Source organism: Talpa occidentalis, unplaced genomic scaffold (assembly GCF_014898055.3).
Source record: "Talpa occidentalis isolate TD23 unplaced genomic scaffold, MPIMG_talOcc4v2.1 talOcc4.3, whole genome shotgun sequence".
NCBI classification, from domain to species: Eukaryota; Metazoa; Chordata; class Mammalia; order Eulipotyphla; family Talpidae; genus Talpa; species Talpa occidentalis.
In genome coordinates, this window is record NW_023603184.1 from 33,665,190 (window position 1) to 33,690,064 (window position 24,875).

General features: G+C 49.3%; 1 protein-coding gene across 7 annotated transcripts in view; it reads right to left on the reverse strand.

Annotated features, from left to right (window-relative positions):
• The window catches only part of LOC119255525 (liprin-beta-2), a 136,189-nt gene that overhangs the window by 99,056 nt on the left and 12,258 nt on the right, over positions 1–24,875 (reverse strand). For 2 of the 7 annotated variants that reach the window (XM_054699403.1, XM_037522757.2), the window contains exon 2: positions 2,830–2,929. In XM_054699403.1, coding sequence (XP_054555378.1) covers positions 2,830–2,883 — 54 coding nt within the window. In that variant the 5' untranslated portion in view covers positions 2,884–2,929. Of the gene's footprint in view, positions 1–618; positions 706–2,829; positions 2,930–3,016; positions 3,093–10,863; positions 11,009–13,040; positions 13,134–24,875 lie in introns of those variants that run through there. The other 5 variants (XM_037522756.2, XM_037522754.2, XM_037522753.2 and 2 more) reach the window with 5 other exon arrangements.

Genomic DNA, 24,875 nt, shown 5'->3' on the forward strand with positions numbered 1-24,875 from the left:
CAAGCACGGCTGGTCATGATGAGGACTTTAGATTTTATCCTGAGATGGGAAATCATTGAAAAGTTTTGGGGAAAGGAGTGAGGTGATTTGATTTATAGGTTAAGGATTACTCTGCTACTCTGTGAAAGACAGGCTATAAGGGGGATAAGAATGGAGCAGGACTATCTTATAGACCCTGGGGGAGCCTAGGGAGACATGCCTTATACAACGAAAACCACACAATTCAAATGGGTGAAATAAGGGCCCAAATATAAGCACAGCAATATTCTCAGGTGGATACTACTATTAGTCCCATTTTTAAGTGAGAAAACCGAGGAAGAGATCAAGCAAGTATTGATAATTTGGGTAGAGCTAGGACTCAAACCAAGTAGTCTGGCTCCTCCCTCCCACTCTGCAAAGAATGTCTTGGGAAGTCTTAGACGCCTCTCTACAACCAACACTCACACTAGTTCAGGCAGAGCAGCCCAAGGAGCCACCTTCCAGAAGGACTGTGCCAGGTTGGAGGATGAAGGAAATGGACGTAGGAGGGAGCTCTTTGTGCTGGAAGGCCAGAGGGATGAGTCTCCTGGTTTCCACACACCTACTGTCCCTTCCTCCACACCCAGTCCAGATTCTCACCTGTAGATCCTGGGCCCCGAGGATCCAGCCACACAGTTCTCCCAGAGACAGGGGATTTTGCCAGAGGCTTTGTCCTTTTCGGAAGGTCTATGTGGGGAAAAGAGAAGGCAGGAAGAGGGACTGACCCAGCACAGTGGCCTTCTTTAGGAGTCATGCATCCCTCACAGCCATCCAGGAGTGTGGTGCTCGGCTAGGGACCCTCCTCCTCCCTCTTTGCTCTCTCCCTTACCCCTCCCCCTCCCCCCTAGTCCTTGGCTGGGAGGAACAGAACTAATGACCTGAGTCAGAGTGCCTGAACCTGTGGCTCTGATCTCAATGCATAAGCCTCTAAAAGGAAAGCTTAGTAATCCACTCTCAACTTTCTTCTCCAAAGAGAACATGAGGGACCCTAATCTAGAACAGGACATGCCAATCTATGGAGCCTCTAAAAAATGAGACAATAGGCATGGCCTGTCAATTCACAGTGAAATTAAGCTCCTGGCAGATGACAGGTGGAGCACATTGTAGTGTCACCAATAACGTGGAGAAGCTTTGACACAGACAACTGCCCCCGCTCCAGGAGCAAACACCCAGAACCTTCAGTAAGTCAGAGGTATCTCTGCAGCATGGATGGAAAGCAAGAAAAATACCCCAAAGGAGTAAGGCCAGGCACCCATGCGTGTCCTGGGCTCTGGCCACACTCGGCCCAAACCTCCCTCTTCCAGCAGCAGCTCCCCATGATGAGATACAAAGATCCAAAGAAGCACACCCATCAGCAAATAAGGTGAATGACCTGTGTCAGTAAGGACAGAAAAAGATCTGGGCCCTTTCGGAAAGATGTTCAATGACAGGCTTACTCTAACCAACGTGGGTTTCTGTTGCCTCCATCAGAGAGTACATCAGCCAAACAGCCTACTGGCAGTCTTTTCCAATTAACCAGTTTTGCTGGATCTTTTCTAGAGGATATTCCTAACCAGCTTATGCAAATATTATGCCAGTTGAGATAGACAAAACAATATGGAATAAAGAACATTCTTTAGGTGATTAGGTGAGTCAGTGCAAAACTGCCTCCTGACTCCAGAGTGTACTCGAGATCAGAAATCAGCTGAGAAGTGAATTGACAGCTGCATTAGGTGGCAAAGTCTGCTGGTTTTTGAGTTTCACTCTAATAGCCCTAATAGGCTTTGAAAAATTTACAGTCAATTCAATCTCATTGCACCCAAACTTCCTTGCAGGTAGGATCTAAACAGTTACATACATGCTAGCATAGGGTACATCCATTCTGTTTTAACAGAGACCTAAGCTGTTCTACAAGTTGGTGCAGGTCTCCCCCACTATCCTAAAGTAAAGTGTTCCTATGAAACCTCCTGTAAACCAAAGTGGCATAAAGTGAAGAAGCAATTACCATTTCCATTAATTAAATGGAAAGAACTTTGAGTGTTTCCAGACCCGAATAGAAGATACCAAATGATACCAAATAACATAAAACTAAAATAGCACTAATGTGTGGTAAAAGCAGGAATGTTTTGACATATGTATGACATGATACGTATATGATATGATAGAGACAGCCTGTAGAAAGTAGTGCCCTAGGAAAGAGTCTGGCAGTGCCACTCTTGCCTGGGTGTGCACACTTTTTGTAACAGCTGCTGCAAAGCAAATATTGAAGGCTATTTTCACTTCCCATAAAAGTGGAAATCCGGGGGCCTCCCTGGTGGCTCAAGGGGTTAAGTCTCAGTACTATGAAGCTTTGGTTGCAGAATAAGTTTGATCCCCAGCCAAGGAGCTGACCCACATTGCACAGCAGACCTCTCCTGTCCTGCCCGCTGCTCCCCTCAGCAGTGTATTTCAGTAGATCCGCCTGTTCTGCTCCCCACTCTGTCTCTGGTGAATGCTTTCACCTACCCCACAACCTCTGGCCTACACCCCAGCTCTTATATACATAAATAAGTAAAATAAATCTTTTTTTAGAAAAAGTGAAAATCCCATTCGGTTTTCTTTCGGTTAATGAAAACAGGCACGAATGTAGGTCTTTGGTAAAACCAAATGACATAATGGGAACTTTAGAAAAGCAGGGGATACTTGTGCTCTTAAACAAAGAGATGGCATACACAGTAAAATAAAGTAAGTCTAAGGAGGGCTTCTCTTTGTGCCAATGAGAAAAGTAAAATGAGAGAAAAGTTTCCCGTGTGCAGAGGACAAGACAGAAGGCACCAGGGCTCCTGCCTATACCTGCAATGATGCCATCCATCTGCTCCAGGGCAGCTTCCAGCGCGTGACTAGCATCCGAAGCCATGCCTCCTCTTGCCTGCTTAGACTCCTCCTTCTCTTACTGAAAATTCAAATGCAGAACAAAGGTGAAATTACAGGGAGTTCCAGGTTACGTGTATAAGACTGCAAAGCCCTCTTATTTCATCACCATGCAGTGTGTTCTTGTAAGAATCCAAGTGGCTGATGCGCAGTCCCTGCCATGGCTACGGCCTCTCCCACCAGGTGTGAACGCTGTTTTCCCATGGAGATTTAACACAGGATTGGCTCCTGTAATGCAAGGTACCTGGGGCTCTCCAAAGTCAACTGCAGCTGGGGAACAGCAATTGCCCGGCCTTGCCATCATTACATCCCAAGTCCGGAAGCTCCACCCACCACCGGGGAGGGCTCCCTTGCACTGGGGAAAGCCTCACAGCTGAGAGGACTCTCAGGATGTGCCCCGCAGCGCAGGAGTCAGTTGTCTCATATCTGTGTTTGGGCGACGCCTGAAATGCTTTCCTTGAGCAGCTGTGATCCGGGCTCAAGGAAAACTAAAATGCAAAACAAAGCGGACTCAACTGCCACCTTGACCTCTGGAGCGGGCAGGTATGCCCAGCAGGGAAGGCTGTTTGCATGTTGTATTGAGGCGAGTACTATGGAAGGAGCCGGGAGCACTGTGTCTTGCCATGTTGGCCCCATTCAAGGTGCAGAATCCCATCGTCTCAGGGCTGAAGACTTTCCTATGCACACATAGTCCAGATACCCTTGAATGTGCAATCTCTCCTCTGAATCCTATCAAGAGTGGAGGGGAACTGCCTCCCCACTGCCAGCCCAGGCAACTGCTCCCATCTCCAGACAGCTCTGCCTCTTTAAGCTTTAAGCTAAACTGCCTTCCTGAGGTCTCCTTATTTTTCTTGCTTTCTGTCTCCTTGGGTGGCAGGGAGGGACTTAGAACAGCATTTGTAACCCTGAGAAGAGACTTAGCCCATATCTGCAAAGTAGCAGTAGAGTTGTTTGCTCATACCGCAAAACCCATGCACGTGCCCAGTGGGCAGAGGGGCTGTGACCAAACAAGGCAGTGCTCCCGTACCCCAGAATGGCACAGGTGAGGGAACACAAAGTTCTCAGGGTCTCTGCTCATTTTCCCTGGGAAGCTGGGCCTGTGACGAGAAGGACATGAGCAGCCATGGAGAGGTGGTTCTGGAGATGGTGTGGATAAGGATTTTAGGACCACAAAGAACCACCCCGGACTGTGTCAGGCCATCTTAAATCGTCTGGGTTTAAGCCAGATCTGCCAATGACCATAATCTCTGAGCCTCAGTTCCCTCATATGAAAAATGAGAATAATGACAGTAACTAACTCACAGGGTTGATACCCTGATTAAATGAGAAATTAATATTTCATAGAAAATGCTTAGTATATTCTTTTGCACAGACTGCTCAAAAGTGTTTGTTGTTGTTGCTTTAGGTGAGGAGATAATCTCAGGATGTATCTGTGCCAGGATAACTCACCAGGAGAGAAACTTCAAAATGGAGTCAGCTCGGGGAGGAAGAACCCAGATAAGCCCAAGAAGCTGGTTCCCTGGCGAAGGGAGGCCTGGCAAAGAAAGGAAAGCAACTGCATGTGTGGAGCAGGGAGGGCTCCCTCAGTGATTCATGGTTGCAAAGGCCAAGGAAGGCTCAGAAACAGAGAGTGGGCCTCCGCAGTCCGAGAGGATTGCACCATTGGCCAGGGGGTGAGAAAGGGAGTGTAAACGGGGGTGGGGGCCTCACTGGCATTGCAGGGCCTGGCAGGAGTCGGGCAAGGCTACAGCAAGGAATGGGATTACTCTGTAGGGAGAAGAGCAGCCCAGACAGCTACAGAGCAAACAGGGTAGGCAGACCTCAGGCCTGAACAAAGCAAGTCTGGGTAGAGATGAAAGAAGAGGTAGCAGAAGCAGGGTAAAAATCAGCATCTCACCCCTGTTCGGCCATACTGGATAAAAGTCTGAAATACTCCCCCCTAAAGACTTCTCACTGTTCCGAAGCAAAAATCCAAACTCCTGACGGTGACCTTTGAAAGAAGAGCAGCAGGATCTGGCTGGCCAGCCCTAGCTGGTGCTCTCCCCTGGTCAAGCACTGGTCCCCTGTCCAGTCCCCAAACACTCCAGGACCGTTTCTCCTCTGCAAGATTACACCTGTCACTCCCGAGATCTCTGTAGGGCTGATTTATTCTCTTACTTCAGACCTCAGCTCCAAAGTAGCTTCTGAGGGTGGCATCCTTGCATACCTCCACCAAAAGCAGTCTCTTAGGGCTGGGCAGTTCCACAGTATCTCACTCTTACACATGTTTCCTTGCTCATTAGCCCTGCTAACCCTCTCTATGGAGGCAGGGGGAACATGTCTGCCTGTTCACCCGATGTGCTCAGTGGCTGCCAGAGTGCCCAGTGACTAAATGATGGCCCCATGCAGCCGACAGCCCCTGAATGCTGCTGTGCTGAGGATTGGGGAGGGGGGGTGAATATTGCCACATCAGATCAAGGAAAAGACAGAAGTAGGAAGCCAAACCTCAAATTATCATGACACAGGTGCCAGATGTGCTGGGAGATAGGTATGCAGTTTCCCTGGGTCTTGAAGGATGAGTAGGAGCTTTCTCAGAAGCTAATGGGGTAAGAATGCCATTCTAGGCAGAGGGAGTAGGGCATGAAAGGTAGAAAAGCATGTACGGGCAGGATGTGGTTGGCAAATGTTACAATGGTTGATGAGATTACACGGGAGCATCCAGCTGCTCACCATTAGTCAAGCCTTTCATGGCATTCACGTAAATGTGACAGGGACAATTAATGAGAGGAGCTTGGCAATCACACCCACTACATCAGGGGTCTGGATGTATAACAAATCAAGTGACCTCAGGTGTAATCACAGAGATTTTGAAAAGGATTTCCTATTTCAGCAGACTGGCCCCATCTGGGGCTGACTACCAGGGTGAAAGGCAGTGGGTGTAGTTAGAAGGTGCCAGGCCCAAAGGGCCCAGGCTATGTCCCCCTGCAATAGATGGACCATAAAAGAAGACCCGTGGGCCCTCTGCCCAGTGAAGAGTGTGTATTTGGCAAATACACACTGGGTGGACCGTGGGAGCTGGTGTGAAGTGAAACATGAGTCAAAGCTGTATCACATCTACAACCCAGGAGCCTGGGGCCAGTGAGATCGGGAAGCTCTGGAGCTGGAGCCTGCTCTGGGCAGCTGGTGAGCTCAGTTCTAGACTGCTGGGTCTCAGGTGGTGACAGGACACCTGGTAAGAAGAGGTCCCGGCCAGCCTCTGTCACAGGGTAGCTGTGAGGTACAAGTGGTGTGGGGTACTGAATAGACCTTTGCAAATCTAAACAGGCCACAGGGATGAAGCCTCTGGCCCCACCTGGGAACACAGACACTCTTATTGGAACCAGGACGCCACAAGGCTACCAGCCATTCCCATTCTGGCAGCAAGCAACCATTCCCCCCCCCCCCGCCATTGTCTATGTCAGGGCTCCCCATCAGTAAAGTTCAATGGGTCAATTCCTGCCCTCTAGGAACTTGGCATTTCAGAGGCAAGCATGTCATTTGGCACCATTGTGTGTCCAGTGTCCTCTAGATCCTCATCCCTGAAAGGACACGTTACCTCCCACGAGAGCCTGGATTCGCAGGGATGTGGAGTGTCAGTGCACAAATCTGGGGAAGATGGGGGTTGTGGGCAGGAGGGAGCTGAAGAAGCCAGCAACTGTGTCCGGCAATAATCTAAAGGGGCTGGCAAAGAGGACCAGGATCTGGGTCAAAATCCAAAGCAACAAGCAAAGAGCAGGTGGTGGGGAAGGGAACTGAAATCATGTTCTCCACCAATGAGAGGGGCCCGACACAGCGTGGAGGACAGGGGACTACACAGTGCCGAGCAGGCAGAGGGACCGCGCTCTTAATGTGCTCAGCACAGTGACAGACGTTACATCGGAGGAAAGCCGTTCCCCTTCTCTCTGGACACCTGGGCCATGAACACAGCCCCCCATTTGACCCCGATGAGAGGGCAGGTTTCTCATACCAAGAAACTGGCTCAGCCCTAGCTACAGAGATGAGGCAGGGGATGTTGTAAGAGTTAGATCATTCATCATCCAACTCTTGACCCGCTGGTCTCTCTACATGCTCGATTTCCCGTCTGTGACTGTCTGAGGCTGGGGCTGCCGCTGGTACAGGACTTCATTCTCCTCTGTGACCCCAACCAGAGAAAAAACCCTGTAGCTGTAAAACCTGCCAGTGAGGAAGGAACAGCCATGCTCTCTGTGAGGTGACATCAAGCGCCTGGTCATAGATGTCACAGCCACACACAAGTCAGTTCAGCACCTGGAAGCTGAATATTTTGTGCAGGATTGTGTATGTCCTGAAACTAAAAAGTGATCATAATTAGCCACCCACCATCTGGAGCACTCTGCAGCAAGCAGTGACTTAGATGCTGCATTAACTACTTTCATGTTCAGTAAAGGGAAACCTGAAATAAGTAAGAACCACTGAATAACATAAGTCTTGAGCAAGTAAACCTTAACTTATCCCACCCATACCAAATTTGAAACTTCTATTCCATTTTACAAACTACAGCATGTCCTCAAATAATTTGCTTCATTCATTGTGATTTTGTTATAAACTTGAGAAAAAAAAAAAGCCTGGCATGATATTACTTGAGGACATTCTTTCATTATACTTCATTTTGCTTAATGTCAAAGTTTCCAAGAATATTAACTATGATGAGTGAGGACTTACTTTGCTTTCTCTCAGTAAAGGTGGTTTTATGATTGTGTTTTGGACAGGCTTACACCACCTTATATGGAAGAAGGAACAGTTCTAGAGTCTCCAATACCCTACTCCTTTTAGATCTCCTGTGCCTGGAAAACAGCTGAGTTGGAGCTGGGCCTGCATGCTTGAGGAGCTAGTGTCACCATACCCCATACCCCCAAGCACGAACTGGGGAAGGAACCCTCGGTTAAGAACACACCACCACAGACCTCACTCATCTAGCACCTCTCCCTTCTCCCCAAATGGCCAACAGGTGGCAAAGAACTGACTTTATCACTTAAAATCATGTTTTCTACCAAAGACAGGGGCAGTATGGCCTCCAGCAGGGGCAACCTAAAGGTACTCAAATAGGTATTTTAAGAAATAGGACTTGCTCTCCCTAAGTTCTGGAGAGATCATCATAAAAGGATATAGGAAACTTACCTCGTTGGGATAGCAGAGCAAGAAGTAATTTTCAATATCAACAAATGAAGCCGGAGGAAGACAGATACAAAGGAAGGTGACAGCCGTGCCTAAGTTCTCAATCACACCCCATATTGACCAACATCCTTTTGAAAGGACAAAGAAGAAAGAACACAGGTTTTATAGCAGCCAGTCTTGAGTTAAAGCCTGGGCTCTGCTGAATAAGGGCAAGTCATTTAACCTCTCTGAGCCTCCACCAGCTCTCTAAAATCAGCATAAAACCAATCTCATTGTTAGGGGCAAAAGTAAACAAGACACAGATTAAAGCCAAACCCCTAATTCAGTTCCCAGTAAAACAATAAAAGAGCAATTTATTTTGAGACACAAAGCCACAGGAGAAGGAGAACGAGCTACGACATTCAGGGAGGTGCAGGCCGGCTTTGCGGCACACATGGGGGGCGGCACACATGGGGGGGAAGCAGGTCCACGCGGGGGCAGCAGCTCTGGGAGAGTGTCCTTTTATGCTACAGAGGAAAGAGGATACTGGGTGCATCTGGACATCTTGACCAATTGGTGAAGAATTTGTTTAATGGCAAGGAAATAGGAAACAAGCAAATGATGCAGATGTTATCACAGCACTTAGGATGGAACCCCACATGAGACTGAAGAGAAACTGCACGGGTTGGTGGGGCTGGGGAAGAGCCTATGAGGTGTGCAGAGAGAAATGGATAGAGAGCTGACTCCTCATCTTCTAGAGCGGGAGCTCATAAGTCACTAGATAGTAACAACCGTAAAAAAATACAGTGGTGGAACAGGCCATTTTTTAACGATGTGGGTAAAAACACTTCAAGAATTTTCAGTGGCTGCGGCTGAGGAACCATGGGCGCAAGTAGCTGGGAAGGTGGTTGTTTTGACAAACCATATGCAATTATTTGACTCTTTAAATGGTGTGGACATACAGTAGTGATAAAAAAAATATTTTACATCAAAAAGATGAAGAGCATGTGTGTTGTGCCTACACCTGAGCAGAGAGGTGATGCGTGCTCCTGTCCCCTCTTGGCTACTGTATTATAGGGCAGGCATCTGTTAGCTCCTTGCTAAGAATTTATTCAACATTATCTCACTGCCCACCGCTCAAGAAGTATTCTCCCCTTTTTACAGCTGAGTAGATTCGTGTCTGAGGAAGCACTTTGCCTCTGGAAGGGGAACCCAGCAGAGGGTTTGAGCACAAGAGGACTTAACTTGCTTTTTTAAAAGGATCACTTGGCTGCTGCTTGGAAAATGGACTTGGGGGTGGTGAAGAGGATTGCAAGGTGAACACAGGAAAACCATGCAAGAGATGAAGGTGCTTGGGCCAGAATGACAGGGGTAAGGGCTTTGTTTTTTTTTTTTTAAAGATTTATTTATTTATGCATATAAGAACTGGGGTACAGACCAGAGTGCAGGGGGTGAGGAGAGGATTCACCAGAGACAGAGTGGGGAGCAGCAGGCAAGACAGGAGAGGTCTGCTGCGCCATGGGGGTAGCTCCCTGGCTGGCCGGGGCTAGAACTTGTGCTGCAGAGGCTGCAGATAGCTTCATAGGGTTGTGCTTAACCCCCTGTGCCACCAAGGAGGCCCAGGGCTTTGATTCTTGATATACATTGAGGACAAAGCCAGAAAGGCACACTGATAGACTGGAGGTAGCCATGAGAGAGCAGAGTCAAACCTGACTAGGGGTTTTTGTCCTGAGTCTTTAGGAGAGTGGCGTGACTGTAGGGGCAACAATGTGGGATGTAGGGGGTTGAAGGGGCTAGAGACTGTTTTCGAGATAGTTCAGATCAAGAGGTCAGGAAGATATGCTGAGGCAGCATTTGAAAATAAGGGCCTGATGTTCACTGAGCTGTGGGTTGGAGATAACAATTTGGGAGCCATGTGCATAAAGATGGCATATAAAATAACTGCATGAAGTTGCTAAAACAAGAAGGACAGAAGCAGTTCCAGGGCCCTCAGGTGCACTGCAGGTGACATGGTGAGGAAGGAGACGCCACAGACACTGAGCAGCAGCAGCCAGGCAGCCTGAAAAACAGTGTCCCGGACACCTAACCAAGGGTCAGGATGGAGGCACCACTGGGGTGCCGCGTGCTGCTGAGTCACACCAGAGACTGTCTTCTCTCCACACCTGCTGGAGGTGAGCTCACCTGTTCCCACAGCCTCCTCTGCCCTGCATGACCTCACCCCAGACATTGCAACAGCCCCTAACTGGCTGCCCCGCCCCCAGGCAGCTCTCGCCATTAGACTTACTTATCTCAATCCTGCTTTAAAGCAGTGGTGTATCCCAGCGTCACCTGGAGAACTGAAGGGCACAGAGGCCTAGCCTCAGCCAAGCAGAAGACAGCGGACCTTTGCCTCGCATGCTCACCTAGCTCCTTGGGAGCTCTGATCTTGACCAAAGTTGAAGAACTGCTTACTGAAGGCAAACACAGCTTAGAAAGTCTCAGAGTAGAATCCATGCCTTTTACCACACTTGAGTCCCTTCCAGACAATTCTAGGAAACCGTGCTTAATTCTGCCCACCTACATGTGATCTCCCATGTCACTGATTCGCAGGGAAGGGATGAATGTAGCTGTGCACAGCCATCTCCCTGCAACGCTTCCATGCCTGAACATCCCATACTAAGTCTGGAAGAAACTTGCACAGATTTCCTGATGACCCCAAACTATTCATGGTCGGCAAGAAACTAAGCCCTGATAGATGGTAGAGTCGAGAGGCTGCAGCTAGAGGTCCCACTTCCCCTCCACGTGCTACCAGCAGCCAGTTACAATAAATGGGGCTCCCCATCTCACCTCAGGGAGGCCACCGGTCACCCAGCCAAGGCCTGGAGTCACCCCCGGTCTTCCCTCACCCACATCCAGCTGCTCCCCATGTCCAGTAACATCTCCTTCTTTATGCTCTCAGATCTGTCCCTGCTTCAGGCCACATCATCTCCATCAGAATGATTGCAAAGGGCTTCCTGACCATCTTTCTCCCTGCAGTACCCCCGCCCACCACACACACACACCCCCCCTCTCATCCTCCACGCATGCGTGATTGTCAGAAATCTAGCCAGTACCCCCACACCTGGACAATTCCTCAGCCGCTTCCTATCACCCAGGGAACACCCAGAGAGGCAGTTAAGGACCCATGAGACACGTAGGAGCATGCACTTAAGAGTCAGCACCTGGACCCACATTCTTCCCATCACAGGCTGTGCCCTTGACAAGTTCCTTAACAACACTGAGCTTGATTTCTCTATTTATAAAACACGATGAAAATACACACATGTGTATTCAATGAGATGATGTATGTGGCAGTCCCCTGCATATACATGGGTAGGACTTCACAACTATGAAGTGCTAATTTCCTCAGCCATACGGAGCCCGCCCTAAGCACCATTATTCTAGCTATTTTCATCCCATCTGCTTTTACTCTGAGGGACCCTCATGGGTGGTGGGTTAGTCCAAGCCCCCTTCCTATTTGCTCAATCCCCACTTCCGTTTCAACGTCCAACCCCAGGATCAAGTCCAAGAATCGTCCTCCTGCAAGTGGTGGAAGTGACTGCTCCAGACTCAGTCCCCCCTGTACTCCCACAACAGACCCCTCCCAGCGCCTGGAGTTCTCTAGAGCCCCAGCTGCTGACTGTGTGCGACTCCTTTGCCTAGGGGGTAAGTTGAGCCCAGAGCTCAACCTAGGAGCTGGCACAGAGAGGGTCACCACCTCACATATGTTGAACGGATAAAGCTAGAGGCTGACTGGGGCAAAATCCCTCCCCATCTGTAGACCTGTGAAGCCAGAGTGGGCCCGTGCAGGATAGGCATTCCCCTTCCAAAAGGGAGAAAAGGATGGAATAAAGAAGCCCCTGGTCTAAAGTAGAAAGAGGCTCCCGTGGACGGCAGGCAAGTCTGCCTGGGGTCGCAGGCTGTGCGTAGGACCCAGAGGCCTGCCTGAGGTCCTGTGGCATCCTGAGGTCTTTGTCCAACAGGGAGAACCTGGCAGGGAAGGGCAGAAGCAGCACACCTAGTGTTGGGGTGACAGCAGGACTCACAGACACCAACTCTGTATCAGGACTGAAGGACAAGGCCCCAGGACAGAGGAGCCTGACACAGAGACATCCTTTTGTGGCAGAGGAAGCACAGCAGGCAGAGGGAGCAGCAGGCTGAGAAGGCTGCAGTCAGGTGCCTTCCGTGACGTCAAGCACGGGGAGGCGGGCTTTGAGTCTTACCGTCTCCGAATAGAAGCTAAAGTAGCCGAAGAGAAACTGGGCAGGAGAAAATGAAAGCATGGCCCTGAGGAGAAGGAACACGCTTCCCACATCCCCAGTCGCGCTACCAGCCCTCCTAAGAGCAAACATTTGTTAAGAACTTTCAGCTTCAGAAATGGTTTTCACATTCAAGGCTTCTCACTTCCACCTAAGCTAGATCAGGCTCCTCTGGTTAATTAGCCAGTTAAACCGCGAGCCGCGGAGGCAGAGATCCTCCCAACTGCTGAAGGGCCGTGAACCCAGCACAGGCTGGCAGTGCCGGTGGCAGCAGGCGACAAATGCAGTATTTCTTGCTTAGCATCTTTTCCCGCTGTGCCAGGTTAGTGAGTTGTCTACACTGGGCATTTCCAGCCACTCCCTGTCAGGCAAGTTCCAAAAGATCCAGAAGAACATTTGTTCTGGAGCTCTGTTCTCGTGAACCTGCTGGAAGGCTTCCTTTTCCTTCCAGGCCCCTCCATTTAAAACCCAGCCCAACCTCTGTCATATGTCACTACCCTTCCACCAGCCTCCTCTGGCACATCCACACCACACCCAGATGCTTCCACTTAAGCACTTACCCAAAAAGCTCAAGCCCTTCTCACCAAACCACAGCCCTTCAAACAAGGCTCTGTGACCCCCAATAGCACTTCCACTAACATATAATAATAGCAGGGCGCTCCGTCACATAGCTCAACACCGTCCGTTAAAGAACATGACCAATAGCACCAGGTACTGGCACCTCACCTCCAGGTGACGGGAGTCTGGACTTCCTCCAGGCTTAGTTGTTCTTGCGACTCAGACGCAGGAGTGACATCCTCCCCGGTGCTTGAAATGGCAAGCTTCTTATTAGAAACACCACCCCCAAAGACTTGAGTATGAGACACCAAAAGCCCAGCCCACAAGGAGGAGCACAGGGTCTGCCTAAGGAACAGAATGGGTGTGAGAGGCTGAGGTTGTCCTGGCTCACACCCAAACTGCACATCTGACCTTCTGGGCTTCAGGAACACAGAAGAGCTGATGGCAAGTTTCCTTTGAGTTCTCCGCTTAATATTTTTAAATACTTTTTTTGCTGTCCTCTGCCTTTTCTGACCTTATTTCTGCTCTTGATTTTGCGCCCCCTACCTGGTTCCACTTTCCCAATTCAAGAGCTCCCAGTAGTACAGAAATCACAATATTCTCATGACCAAAGTCATGGGTATCAACACGAGCTCCCAAGGAGTGGAAGGGGCACCTCTCAAAAGGGGCACCTTTTGAGGGCACCTGAGACGAAGCATACAGGTTTCCAACAAGGAGAGGGGTTAGGGTGAGGTAGAGAAGCCTGTGGGAAGAGTGATACAGAACCAGAGAGTTTCCAGGGGACAAAGCACCACCAAGCCCCCAATCAGTTTGCCCCTTAACACTGTGCTCAAGACAAGTACATCTGGATCCTTACCAAGCTGGGGCTCGCTATAGCCATGTAGAGAATTTGGAAGAAAAGGTTCTTCCCTTTCTGATAGTCTCAGAAAAAGTAGGTGTGAGCAGTAAACATAAATGAGTGTCCCCTTCGAGGCTGAGACGTGAAAACAACAAACACCCCACACTCTGGCAGACTAGCTGATGCCGCCCAAGCCCCATGGCTGTCCACGACACCACACGTGGCTTGGTGACCCTGCAATTTCCACCTGTCTGTAAAAGCTGCCTGCTCTGGGACCTCACAGAAGACTTCCTCTTCTCTACAGCAACAGAGAAAAGACAGTTCCCATCTCTTTTAATCTTCCTGGATATCCAGTGAGGGATGATTATATCCACTTCCCTATATTTTATATATTTATTTTTTATAATTATGCGCCCACCCTGAGACACCAGGTTGTTGAGGCACTGCCCAAGGTCACAACTGCTGAAAGTCTGCCCCTGGAGTCAGGTTTGCCTAACACTGAAGTCCCTCCCCACTTGGTCCCCCACAATCGCCTTACCCTGTAGATTTGTGCAAAGCATCAAAAGTTGGGAAATAGGCCAAGACACTTTCTGCTAAGCACTCCTCTGTACCTCTTATCTTTCTGGGGACTCCCCCACCCCCCAATCCCCTCCAACTCTGTCTCAAAGTAATATTCAACTTGGAAAAAAGATACACAGAATAGAAAATTGTCACAAAATGAACGACCCACAAAAGTAATATATTAATATTATACATTTAACAAATACTACTTGCCCCCTATTAGCTATAAAAGCCTGCATGGCTTTTACATGGGAAAAAAAGATGAGTGTTAAGACAAAGTCACTGATCTCTCAGGACCAAAAATTCTCTCATCCATATCAATTAGAATGTGAGGTTCGCAAGTAGAATTGAGTTGCTTCTCGGATCCATCAGTCAAAGCCAACAAACTTTGGCTTTTGCCAAAGTTCAGAAACTCATAGATTGATTAATTAATGGTCAAACTGTAAAGCAGTCATGGTATTGCTCTGTGAGAAGAAAAACATCACTTCCCTGAAATCCCCATCATCTCTAAATTAAGTTCAGATGGCAATTAACTGCTAATGTCAAGTTTACAATGTCACCAGCTCAGCCAGCAAGTCACATGTGAAACATCACAGGAAAGTTAGTTTCAAGGACAAACTGAGTTTCAAAAATCAAGCATTTGCTGACCATTTTATGGATAATAAGGCTCACCCCATCACCCATTCATTCAAGTCAATGAAGAAATTCAAGGGGAAGATGGCAGGTGCCTGGCACCATGGAGGTCCTGGGGAGCCTGAGGGGGGAAAAGAGCAACAACACTGTGCAAAGCGCACTCCGGGAGAGAGCAGCAACCTCAGGAGAGTGACCAGTGCCATGTGAGCAATCCTAAAAGGCTTCATGGTTCAGGTGAAATTTCTGCAGGTGGGGACCAGAAGGAGTAAAGAACATTTCCAAGGTATGAAAGAACTGGAGTGGGGAGTGGGGAGCACACATAGCCTTGTGTGGTCAGAAAGTGAGGAAACAATGATGAGGAGCAAATGAGGCTGAGACCAGGTGGTGAAGGGTCTCTCACCTCATCTAGCCCAAGAACTTGGCCTTGATCCATCAGCCAATAGGAACCACCGTAGAGAGCTACCTGGAGCCTTCCACTCTTCTACAACAACAACGCAGAAGGTTGTGGGCACTTGAGAAAAGCTTTGCTCGCAGGACTCTGAAATCCCCTCCCCCAGAATAACTGCCTATGGCAGCCTGTCCCCTCCACCTGCCCACTTCAGGAACCCTCCTATGTCTTCTCACACTTCTGTACCTCAGTATCCCCTTCCACCACATCCTAATTCTGGAAGGTGAGGAGGGGGCCTTGTGACGCCAAGTCCCATCAGCACACAGAATCAGCACCTGAGCCTCCACCTCCCGCCATCCCCCTCCCAGGTTCAACTTGCCCTGGGCCTCCCCCTGCCTTGGGATGCAAATTCAAACATCCCATCTTCCCTCTGCTCCGGAATGCCAAGCCGTGCACACAGTGCTGTCAGACACACATGCACCCAGGCCTTTAATTGCATGCTTCCTTCCTATCAGGCGCCTCCTTAGCAAACCACCAAACATCTTTCTTTGGTGAGAAAAGGTCTCCCTCAATTCCCTTTCTCTAACTTCAAACCTCCCCTCTGCCCCTTGATCCCCTGATCCCATCAACTCTGGGGCCCAAGCTCTCAATTACTCCTCCTCTAAGCTGAATCTGCATCTCTCACCCTCTTGTGCTCCTTCCTTCCAACCCAACAAATAGTAAGGCCTCTGCTATCCTGAACCACCTCCTTTGGCCCCCACGTCCCCCAGCTGCCGTTTCAAGTTTCTCCTTTGCTTGCTTGTGACATGCTTGCCTCCCGGCCTCCAGACGCCTACTGTGCCAAGAATTCCGCTCTGCACGGTGTGGCTCTCCATTAATTGAGTCACTTCAGTCCTTATTTCCTTGAGATGCAGTGCAGGGTGGGGGCGGGCGAGGTTTACAGCACGACCTGGAGAGTCAGACTGAGAGCAGAACCCAGTTACCCAGTTCTGACATCGCGTTTGTATGTCCTGGGGAAACACTTACCCCTGTGCCTCCGCTTCCTCATCTGTAAGATGACGATAATAAAAGCACCTGCCTCAAAAGTAGCTGTGAAGGTCAGATGAGTTAATGCAAGTAAAGCTATTAAGCAGACCAACCAGCCACAGTCAGCCAGTGTCGGCTAGCGCTGCTTTCCTTGGCATGTCCTCAGCTTGAAACTCCCGGGACACCCTCCTCCTTTGGCATTTGGGACAAAGCGCTTTCTGGGTTCTTCCTGGTTCTTCTCCTTGACTAAATGCCCCAACCCCGCTTCCGCTCACTGCCACAGGGCAGACTCTGGGCTCAGCTTTCTTCCTTTGTCCTTCCACTGTCTCTCCCTGGACAATCCATATTTCATGAAGTTTATGATTCATAAAATTACACCGCTTTTGTAAGCTCTAGATCCAAATGCCCAAATACTCACCAACTTACTGGCAAGTTCTAAGCAGCCACAAGATGCAGCATGATCCCAGACTCTCAGCTTGGCCCTGCCCTTGACCGGCCCCCTGTATCCTCACCCGTGCCCCCACCTCCTTCACTGTAAAACAGCAGCAGTCCAAACTCGTGAGGTCGGTATCCAAGGCCTTTCTTAGCTGCCCCAAAATGTCCTGGACTCATTATGGTAACAATATCAGCTCCCCTTTTATCACACACTCACTCTGCCCTGAGTTAAGTGTTTATATATCTAATATTACAACATGAATTCTTAAGGGGCAAATCATCCTCCCCTGTCAGCTTGATAAAGCCACCAATAACATTGCTAACTGGGGCCTCCCTGGTGGTGCAAGGGGTTAAGCACAGCACTGTGAAGCAATCCGCGGCTTCTACAGCACGAGTTCCAATCCCCGGGCCAGCCAGGAAGCTGCTCACATGGCACAACAGACCTCTCCTGTCTCGCCAACTGCTCCCCTCAGCAGTGTATTTCTATAGATCTACCTGTTCTTCTCTCCACTCTGTCTCTGGTAAATCCTCTCACCACCCACACCTCTGGCCTGTACCCCAGTTCTTATATGCATAAATAAATAAATCTTTAAAAAAATAATAACATTGCTAATGGGAGGAAATGCTCATGCTATAATGCTCTTAAATTTTGTTTTTAAATTCAGCATTGTTGCATACATTTTTTTTTTTTTTAAAGAATTATTTATTTATACAAGCACTGGGTACAGTCAGAAGCGCGGGAGGGTGAGAGAATTCACCAGAGCCAGAGCGGGGAGCAGAGCAGGCAGAAGGACCGAAGTACACTGCTGAGGGGAGCAGCGGGCGGCAGGAGAGGTCTGCGCGCCAGGAGAGGTCTGCGCGCCATGTGGGACCCTCCTCCAGTGGCCGGGGAGCAGCCGGGGATCGAACCGGCGCCGCAGAGGCTGCGGGCAGCTTCGCAACCCAGCGCTCAACCGCTGCGCCACCAGGGAGGCCCTGTTGCATACATTTGGTAAAGGTGACATTAAAGAACAAGCCGCAATATCTAAATCAGCTGAAGAATTGATAAAGCAGGCTCTGAAAGACAGCTGTGAATTTACTAGCCGCCTCTTATATTTGCCAGAGTTTGGTAAACTTCTGCTTGTGAAGGGTAGGAGGGATGAGTGTGCTCATGAAGGATCTGTGAACCGATTTGTAACCTTTTTCTACTGTAGTATGCAATCTGGCTTTACACATTATTATTTCACACTTCCGGTAAGTCTCACTGCTGTATTTTCTATCAAGTTGATATATTCAGTTGTCACCATCCACTATTTTAAGATTACCATGTCTACTCATCCCTGTATAGGCCAAATGTGAAACCAACTGTCAACCAGTTATTTTTTACAGCAAAACTACTTTATAGCCCATTAGTTACACAGCAAAAATGTTTACAAAGAAAATGCTTAGGGCAAAGAACTTGCTGCAAATCCACTGGATGCCGGCCCAGCCCTGGCTGTCCAAATGCACCTCTGCTGAGGCCCACACAGGTCAGGCTCACACCTGCGTTTAGTTTCTGTTTCATGTTGTCATGGGGATGTTCAAAGGGAGGACACAGCGTTCTTTCTTCCAGGACCTCCGCCTGAGGGGGCAGCTAATACCTGCTTAGTGGGGGTGAGGGAAGTAGCTGAGCATGTGCAGCTCAGTCCCGCCCACCCCCCCATAGCTACCGTGCCTGAGGGAAGTGGACTGCATTCCTCTAGGCTATGTTAACTCAGCAAAGGGATGCACTGAGAACCCTCTAGGTCCCATTATCTAAACACCATTGTTAGCCATCAAACTGATACATTGGTCTCTGTCTGACTACTCCCCCTCTTATTTTTCAATTGATGCCAAATTCAGAAGGCATATAAGCAGTACTCAGCACTACCACACCCCCCAGCCAACTTGCATCATGCTCAGTGAAGGATGAAGAGGCTGTGCCCATAGGCCTGGGCAGACTTGGTTTGGGTGACATCCTGACTAATACTAACAAGGAGGCTTCAGAGCAGTCTGGGGTGACATCCCTGCCATCTACTTGGCGCCTCTGTCTGGGAGCTGGGCTCCACAGCGACCTGCAGATGATCGTGTAATTCACTTTCCCAGGTAGGGTAATGCCAGGAAGGCAGTTCAGGCAGCAGGCATTTCTGTTGTGGCCACTGGACAATGCCTGCCAAAGGAAATCAGTCATGGGTGTCTGGTTTATAGACTAGCCTTGTCAGTTTGGCCAGCAGGAACCAGGCACCTCAAGGACTCTTCAGTGAATGAGAAATAAGGGTGCCTGACCATGCCCACCACCCTCCCAAGTAGTCCTTTCCTCCACTCTGTCCTGCCCCCACCCTACTTGCTCTGTGGCAGAAAGAACCTCCCCATACCTACTGCTGGGTGAGGGTTTCCACAGAACACACCCTTTAAAGAGGACTACCCTCATTCTCCTCACAGCAGAGAACACACATACACATGTGCTCAAACACACACACACATATTTACATTCAGGGAGGAACTAATGTAGGACATCATTTCCCTGCCTCAACTTGATGATAGCCAAATTCTGAGAAGTGCTTCAAAGTCAACCTCAACTTGAATATTTCCAGAAAAGTTTCATCATCTCAAGATATAAAATGTGACTAGTAAGGGGTTATTGTTGAAGCTGGGTGGCAGAAAAGGAGAGTCATCATGCCACTGCTTCTACTTTTGTGTATCTTTTAAGTATTTTTATATTGAAAGGTTTAAAAAAAAAGCCACCATTTAGGCAGGTGGACTTTTCCAGGAAGGAAAACATGATCCCCCTTTCCTTGCTGAAGACCAGCAGAACTGAGGTTTGAAACTCAATTCCAGAGACTCATATTGTTAGGGGGAAAAGGATGTCCTAAAGCTAATTCCATACAGGCTTTGTGGACTCCACCCCCACCCCAGACCAAAGCCAAAAGACACTGGGAACTCCAAATCCCGTCACCACCAAAGGGAAGGTGGCTGGGACCTGAGGGTGGGGTTAAGCAGCCAGGTTTGGTATAAAACCAGACACGTGGGCTTTGGGGGATTCCCTTTTTTTTTGGGTCACCACCAGCTTGTAGTTCAGGCAGCTCTCGGAGTGCCTTTGGGGTTTCCAGGTCAGTGGATCGGGTAGGACGCATTAAAGACTTTATTTCCCTATTTTCTCCCTGAGTTGTACATTTCCTCATTTCCCTTTCCCTTGTAAATAAACCTTTTATTAACCTTTTGTGTGTACTTATAGGGGAGTATTAGTAAGTCCCTTTTAAGCGCGTGGGTGAGGACCCACAGCCAGGCAACCCGTTTTATATCGGGGTTGCTCTGTAATAGTATGGCCATTCAGAGTCCCTGGAGGTCTCATACCACCCAACCTCATTTCACTATTTAGGCCCTTGTCACCTCGCCTGGACTGCCAGAGCCACCTCCTCCAGGCTTCCTACCTCTGACTCTGTCTCAGCCATCTTTCCTGGTGCAGGCAGGACACATCTCAGAGCTCACGACATTCCTCCTCTGCTCCCAAGCCTTCTCCAGCTCCCCGCTCTTTCAGGTACAAAGATGTACTCTGGAGTTCAGCCCTCAAGGTCCTCCAATAAGACCGCCCTTCCACCAACACTTCACACCAAGTCATCAGGTTCGGCCACATCGGGTCACCTCTTTTCCCCTTGTAGTGTCGGGATGCGCTCTGAGCTGGTTTTCTATGATTCGCGCAGACCAGACAAGGTAAAGGAGAGTCCTGGAGCCCTCGGTGGCTTTCTTAGGCTTTTATTGAGCTTTACATGTAGTGCAACAACTAGGTACACAGCAGGCAGGGGTGCCAGGGGGTGAGGAAGGCGGAAGGCCCCCAAGTCCCGGGAAAGTCTTCACTCTGGAATGGGTTCTCTGGCCTCCTTTTCCCCCTTCTCTCTCCTGCCTCTGCTTCTCTTGGCCAATATCTCAATACTGCAGTCAGGGTCCACAGAAGTAAACAACACAGCTAACAACAATGTAGCAACTGCAGGTGCCCCATCAGGCAGGGCAATCCTGAGGGTGGGAGGGCAGGAAAGCCTGAAAACCATTTACCCTATGCCCCTAGATACAGAAAAGTTGTCCTGTTTTCTCTATTTTCTCTGTTTGCAATGCTTTTTGTTTTTTTCAAATATACTTTCAAATCCCAGCCATTCCAAATGCACCCTTCAACAAATGTACCAACCAAGGAGACCTTTCCATTTGTCACTACCCCAGTGCCTGAAGGTGCTGGATACCTTCCCTCTGCCATCTTGGCCCCCACCTTTATCACTCTATCACCTTACTCACATCTCTGTTACATGTTTTCTACATCTGTCTGTCTCCCCTTCGAAATTCAGATGCTTTAAGTGAGGAGCATGTGATTCCACCTTTCTAACCTCACAGCCCTGCAATGAACCTGCTACAGAATGCTAGATGTATGTATAGCTGACTAAAAAGCAAAGAGGGAAGGGTGAGGGTGTGTGTGTGTGTGAGAGAGAGAGAAAGAGAGACAAAGAGAGAAAGAGAGAGAGTGTGTGTGTCACCTTGGCCAGCTTTCTGAAATAAGGGCAGGGAGTTGTGGAAGGCAGCCTCTCCCATCACTTTCTCCATACCTGAGCCCCCCCTCTTTGCAGCCTGATATTGATAGGCTGCTCTACTATACTAGGAACTTGGCCATGCTTGGGCCTGGCATGAACAAGAGAGAATAATTGATGAATGTAATTATAATCCCAAAGGATCAACAAGAGAAGAGAATGTGACCTTCCCCTAATAGATGATAAAACCAGGCATTTTTCTTTATTCTATTATTCTATAATGCTAAGCAACAGAAAGAAAAAAAAAAAAAAACAACAGATCTGAGCTGGCAGGCTTTCCCCATCATCTGGAGTGTGCCAGGGCCTTGTGCATGACTTTAGCCTGCAGCCAGTTACCTCCTACAAACCTACTAAGCTGACTGGAGAGGAACACAGGCCCTAGAATTTGGCAGGCTCTAGATGAATACAAACTGAATTAAACACAAGGTATTCTGTATTTTGAACTGTCATTTCAACATTTATTAAACAGTTCCATCTCTGAATCAATGCAATAGTTTTTCTTCTGCATTCAAAATAAAGTAGTTTAACCTAGTAGGAGATCATAGAATTGCGCTGACAACTGTGTGGCTTCTGCCTCTAATAGGTGAAGAGGCTTCTTCTGCAGGCCTATATTCACTGAAAGACAGAGCACCACAGGGGACCCAGACAGAGACAGGACACAGAACACACCACCGCCAGACAGCCCAGACTGGAAGCGGACAGTTTGGCCTGAACTTTCTGGACTAAGCCTTTGGCCCAGGCTAATCAAGTTTTCTCTGCTGGCTGGGCTAGGTCTACTTCCTCTCCTGATCACTCATTAAGCCTTGTCTACTGAGCATTTGGGGAACATCCTGTTAGGGGCTGAATTATGAGCCCCCATTTATATATTGAAGCCTTAACCCCCAGTGCCTCAGAATGTGACTGTATTTAGAAACAGGATCTTTAAAGAGGTAATTAAGATAAAATGAGATTATCAGGATGGGTTCCTAATCCAACACGACTGGTATCCCTCTAAAGACACAGCCGGGACACGGGGAGACCAGGTGAAGAGGATGGCCACCCGAAAGCCACAGATGAGGCTTCGGAAGATGCCAACCCCACTGATACCGCAACCTTGTACTTCTAGGCACCTGAATTGTGACGCAATAGATGTGTTGCTTCATTCCATCAGTCTGCGGCACTTGATTATGATGCCCCCTTCTGATCTCGGACACAGTTCTGGACAAACCCCTTGGCAGAAGGCAGCCTGTCTCCAGAGACTCAGATCTCTGTTGTGAGATCACAGCTTCCCTTGGCTCTCAGTCCACTGGAGACTTTGGTTAGCACCTCCAACCTTAGGCAGCATCAATGACAGTGCCTAATTGTCCTATACCTATCTCCTTCATTGGTCACCCCCGGGGAGTCTGGTACATTGCAAGGAGGAAACCCAAAGGCCCAGAGCTGAGCAGCTGTCAAGCTTCATCCACAGAATCCAGCACCCCAAGGTGCTCTTCAACTCCAGGAGGGTGGGGAGTGGCGTAGAGCTGGGCCTTTAACTCACCTCGCTCTGCCACTCAGATCACACCCCACCCCTAAAGGCACTGAGGCCAGAGAGTGATTCAGGGACTTTCCCAGGAAAAGTGTCCCAGGAGTCCCACTGTGCACACATGTTCCTGAAGACGGAAGACACGCTTGCCCGAGAACCACGTTGCACCAGGTTTCCCCTCCCTGTGGGCCCCAAAGGTCTTGCTCCTGGACTCTCTCAATCTGACCCAAAGGGAGTGGGAGCCTCCTGGGAGCTCCCATCTTTCTCACCTCTTCTTCTATGTAAATCAGGACCATCATTTTCCTGAAAAGTGCCTCAAGCTCTTGGTGAAAGGAAGTCTGTGAATTCAGAAGGGCCGCAGAAGGGGATGGCAGTCCCAACACCACCGCCCCAACCCCAGCCCGCTCCAGCCCTGAGCCTTCTCCTCCTCCCTAGGAAGGAGCAGGAAGAGGAGACAGGGTCCAAGAAGTGGAGTCAGAGGGACTTGGGTTTAAACCCTGCCTCTGCTTCTCAGAACTGAGTTAGATATTGCCCTTGGGTAACATATTATAGCCTCTTAGGTTACTATGTAATGGAGATAAATGTCTGCCTCACACAGGCCTGGTCAAGGTTAAGAGAAAGGACAGAAGAAACTACCATCACCAAGGTGGCGTCTGACCCGGTGATTACACAGCATCCTGCTCCTCCCTCTCAGATGACATGTTCCTAATTGCACTGTTCCAGAAGATGGAGCCAGCAAGACCCCCTCATCAGGGCCAAACACTGAGATTGGGGATAAAAATGGCATTGACTCCCTTGAAGAAGCTGCCAAATCTCTCACAGCCAGCCCCCAATAAGGGGGACCCCGAGGAGGCAACAAATCAAACTCAGCACACATGCCTGAACTTTGTGGTTCTCTCTAGTATGATCAGAGCAGAGTTTCCTATTGGTCAAGAGTGCCTTGACCTTCCTACTCGCAAAGGTCTTTGATGTCTCCTCAGTTATTCCTCATTCCCACCAGGCTCCCTGCTTAGTGGCAGTGAGCAGCAGAATCACAATGCTTAGGGGAGGCACCCTGCAGAAGTCACAGCTGGGGAGAGGATGTGGGAGACCCCAAACATGGCGGCTACAGATGAAGCTGGACTCTGGGCATTGGCAGGGAGAGCTTTAGTCTTGGAGCAGGAGGGGGTCTCTACCCTGTGCACAGGCATCGGGAGAGCCCCTATAACTCAGAGCTGCCCCGAGAGATGATGGCTGAGTCGCACTGCTGTCCCCCACATACAGAACACCTGAGCCCAACAGGCACACACCCCAGCTGCCAGGAAAGTCTTCCATGCATGGTGTGTGACCATGATGCGGCGAGAAGTGAGCCTGCTGGAGCTTGAGGGACCCTTGTCAGGAAGGCCAATCCTCATGGCACTGAAACTGTGTTTATTTCAAATTCTCTTTAAAATGTAAAAATTTATGACACTTGAGGACTGAATTTGTGACCCGGGAGTGCCAGCCTTAACATTCCCAAAGCGCTCCTGTTTAGAAGCAGGACATGGAGGTTGAGCTTGGTCTTCCTTGAAATACCTGTTCATGTGATACCCCAACTCGCTGTAGCCCAGACAATCCACCTAGCCCCCCAGCCTTCTAGGTGGCCTTCTCAGGCCTTACTCCCCTCTAAGGGAAACCTCCCCTTTAAGCATCTGAAGGACCTCAGGTCCTCCCTGGGAACAGAAGCAAGGTGTGGATGCCGGGGCTGGCTGTGTGTTCGGAGCTCTGGGAGGTAGGTCCAGCTGGGCACTGGGCAGTTCTTATCAATCAGCAATAAGGACTAATTGGCTCTCTGGACGCAAAATAAAAAAGAACCCCAATTTCAGCAGGCACTACCCACCTGCTCAGAGCCTGAACATGCTACAGCAGAAACAATGCTCTCCTTTCAAACAGGTACCCAGCGCCCACTCCACACCCCTGCATGGCAGCACCTCCCAGCAGTAAGTACCTCCCAGTAGGTACTTACTGAACTGTATCAGCCTCTCCATCCCCACCCACATGGGTTACCAGCCAGGTTTGTCTGACTCTCATC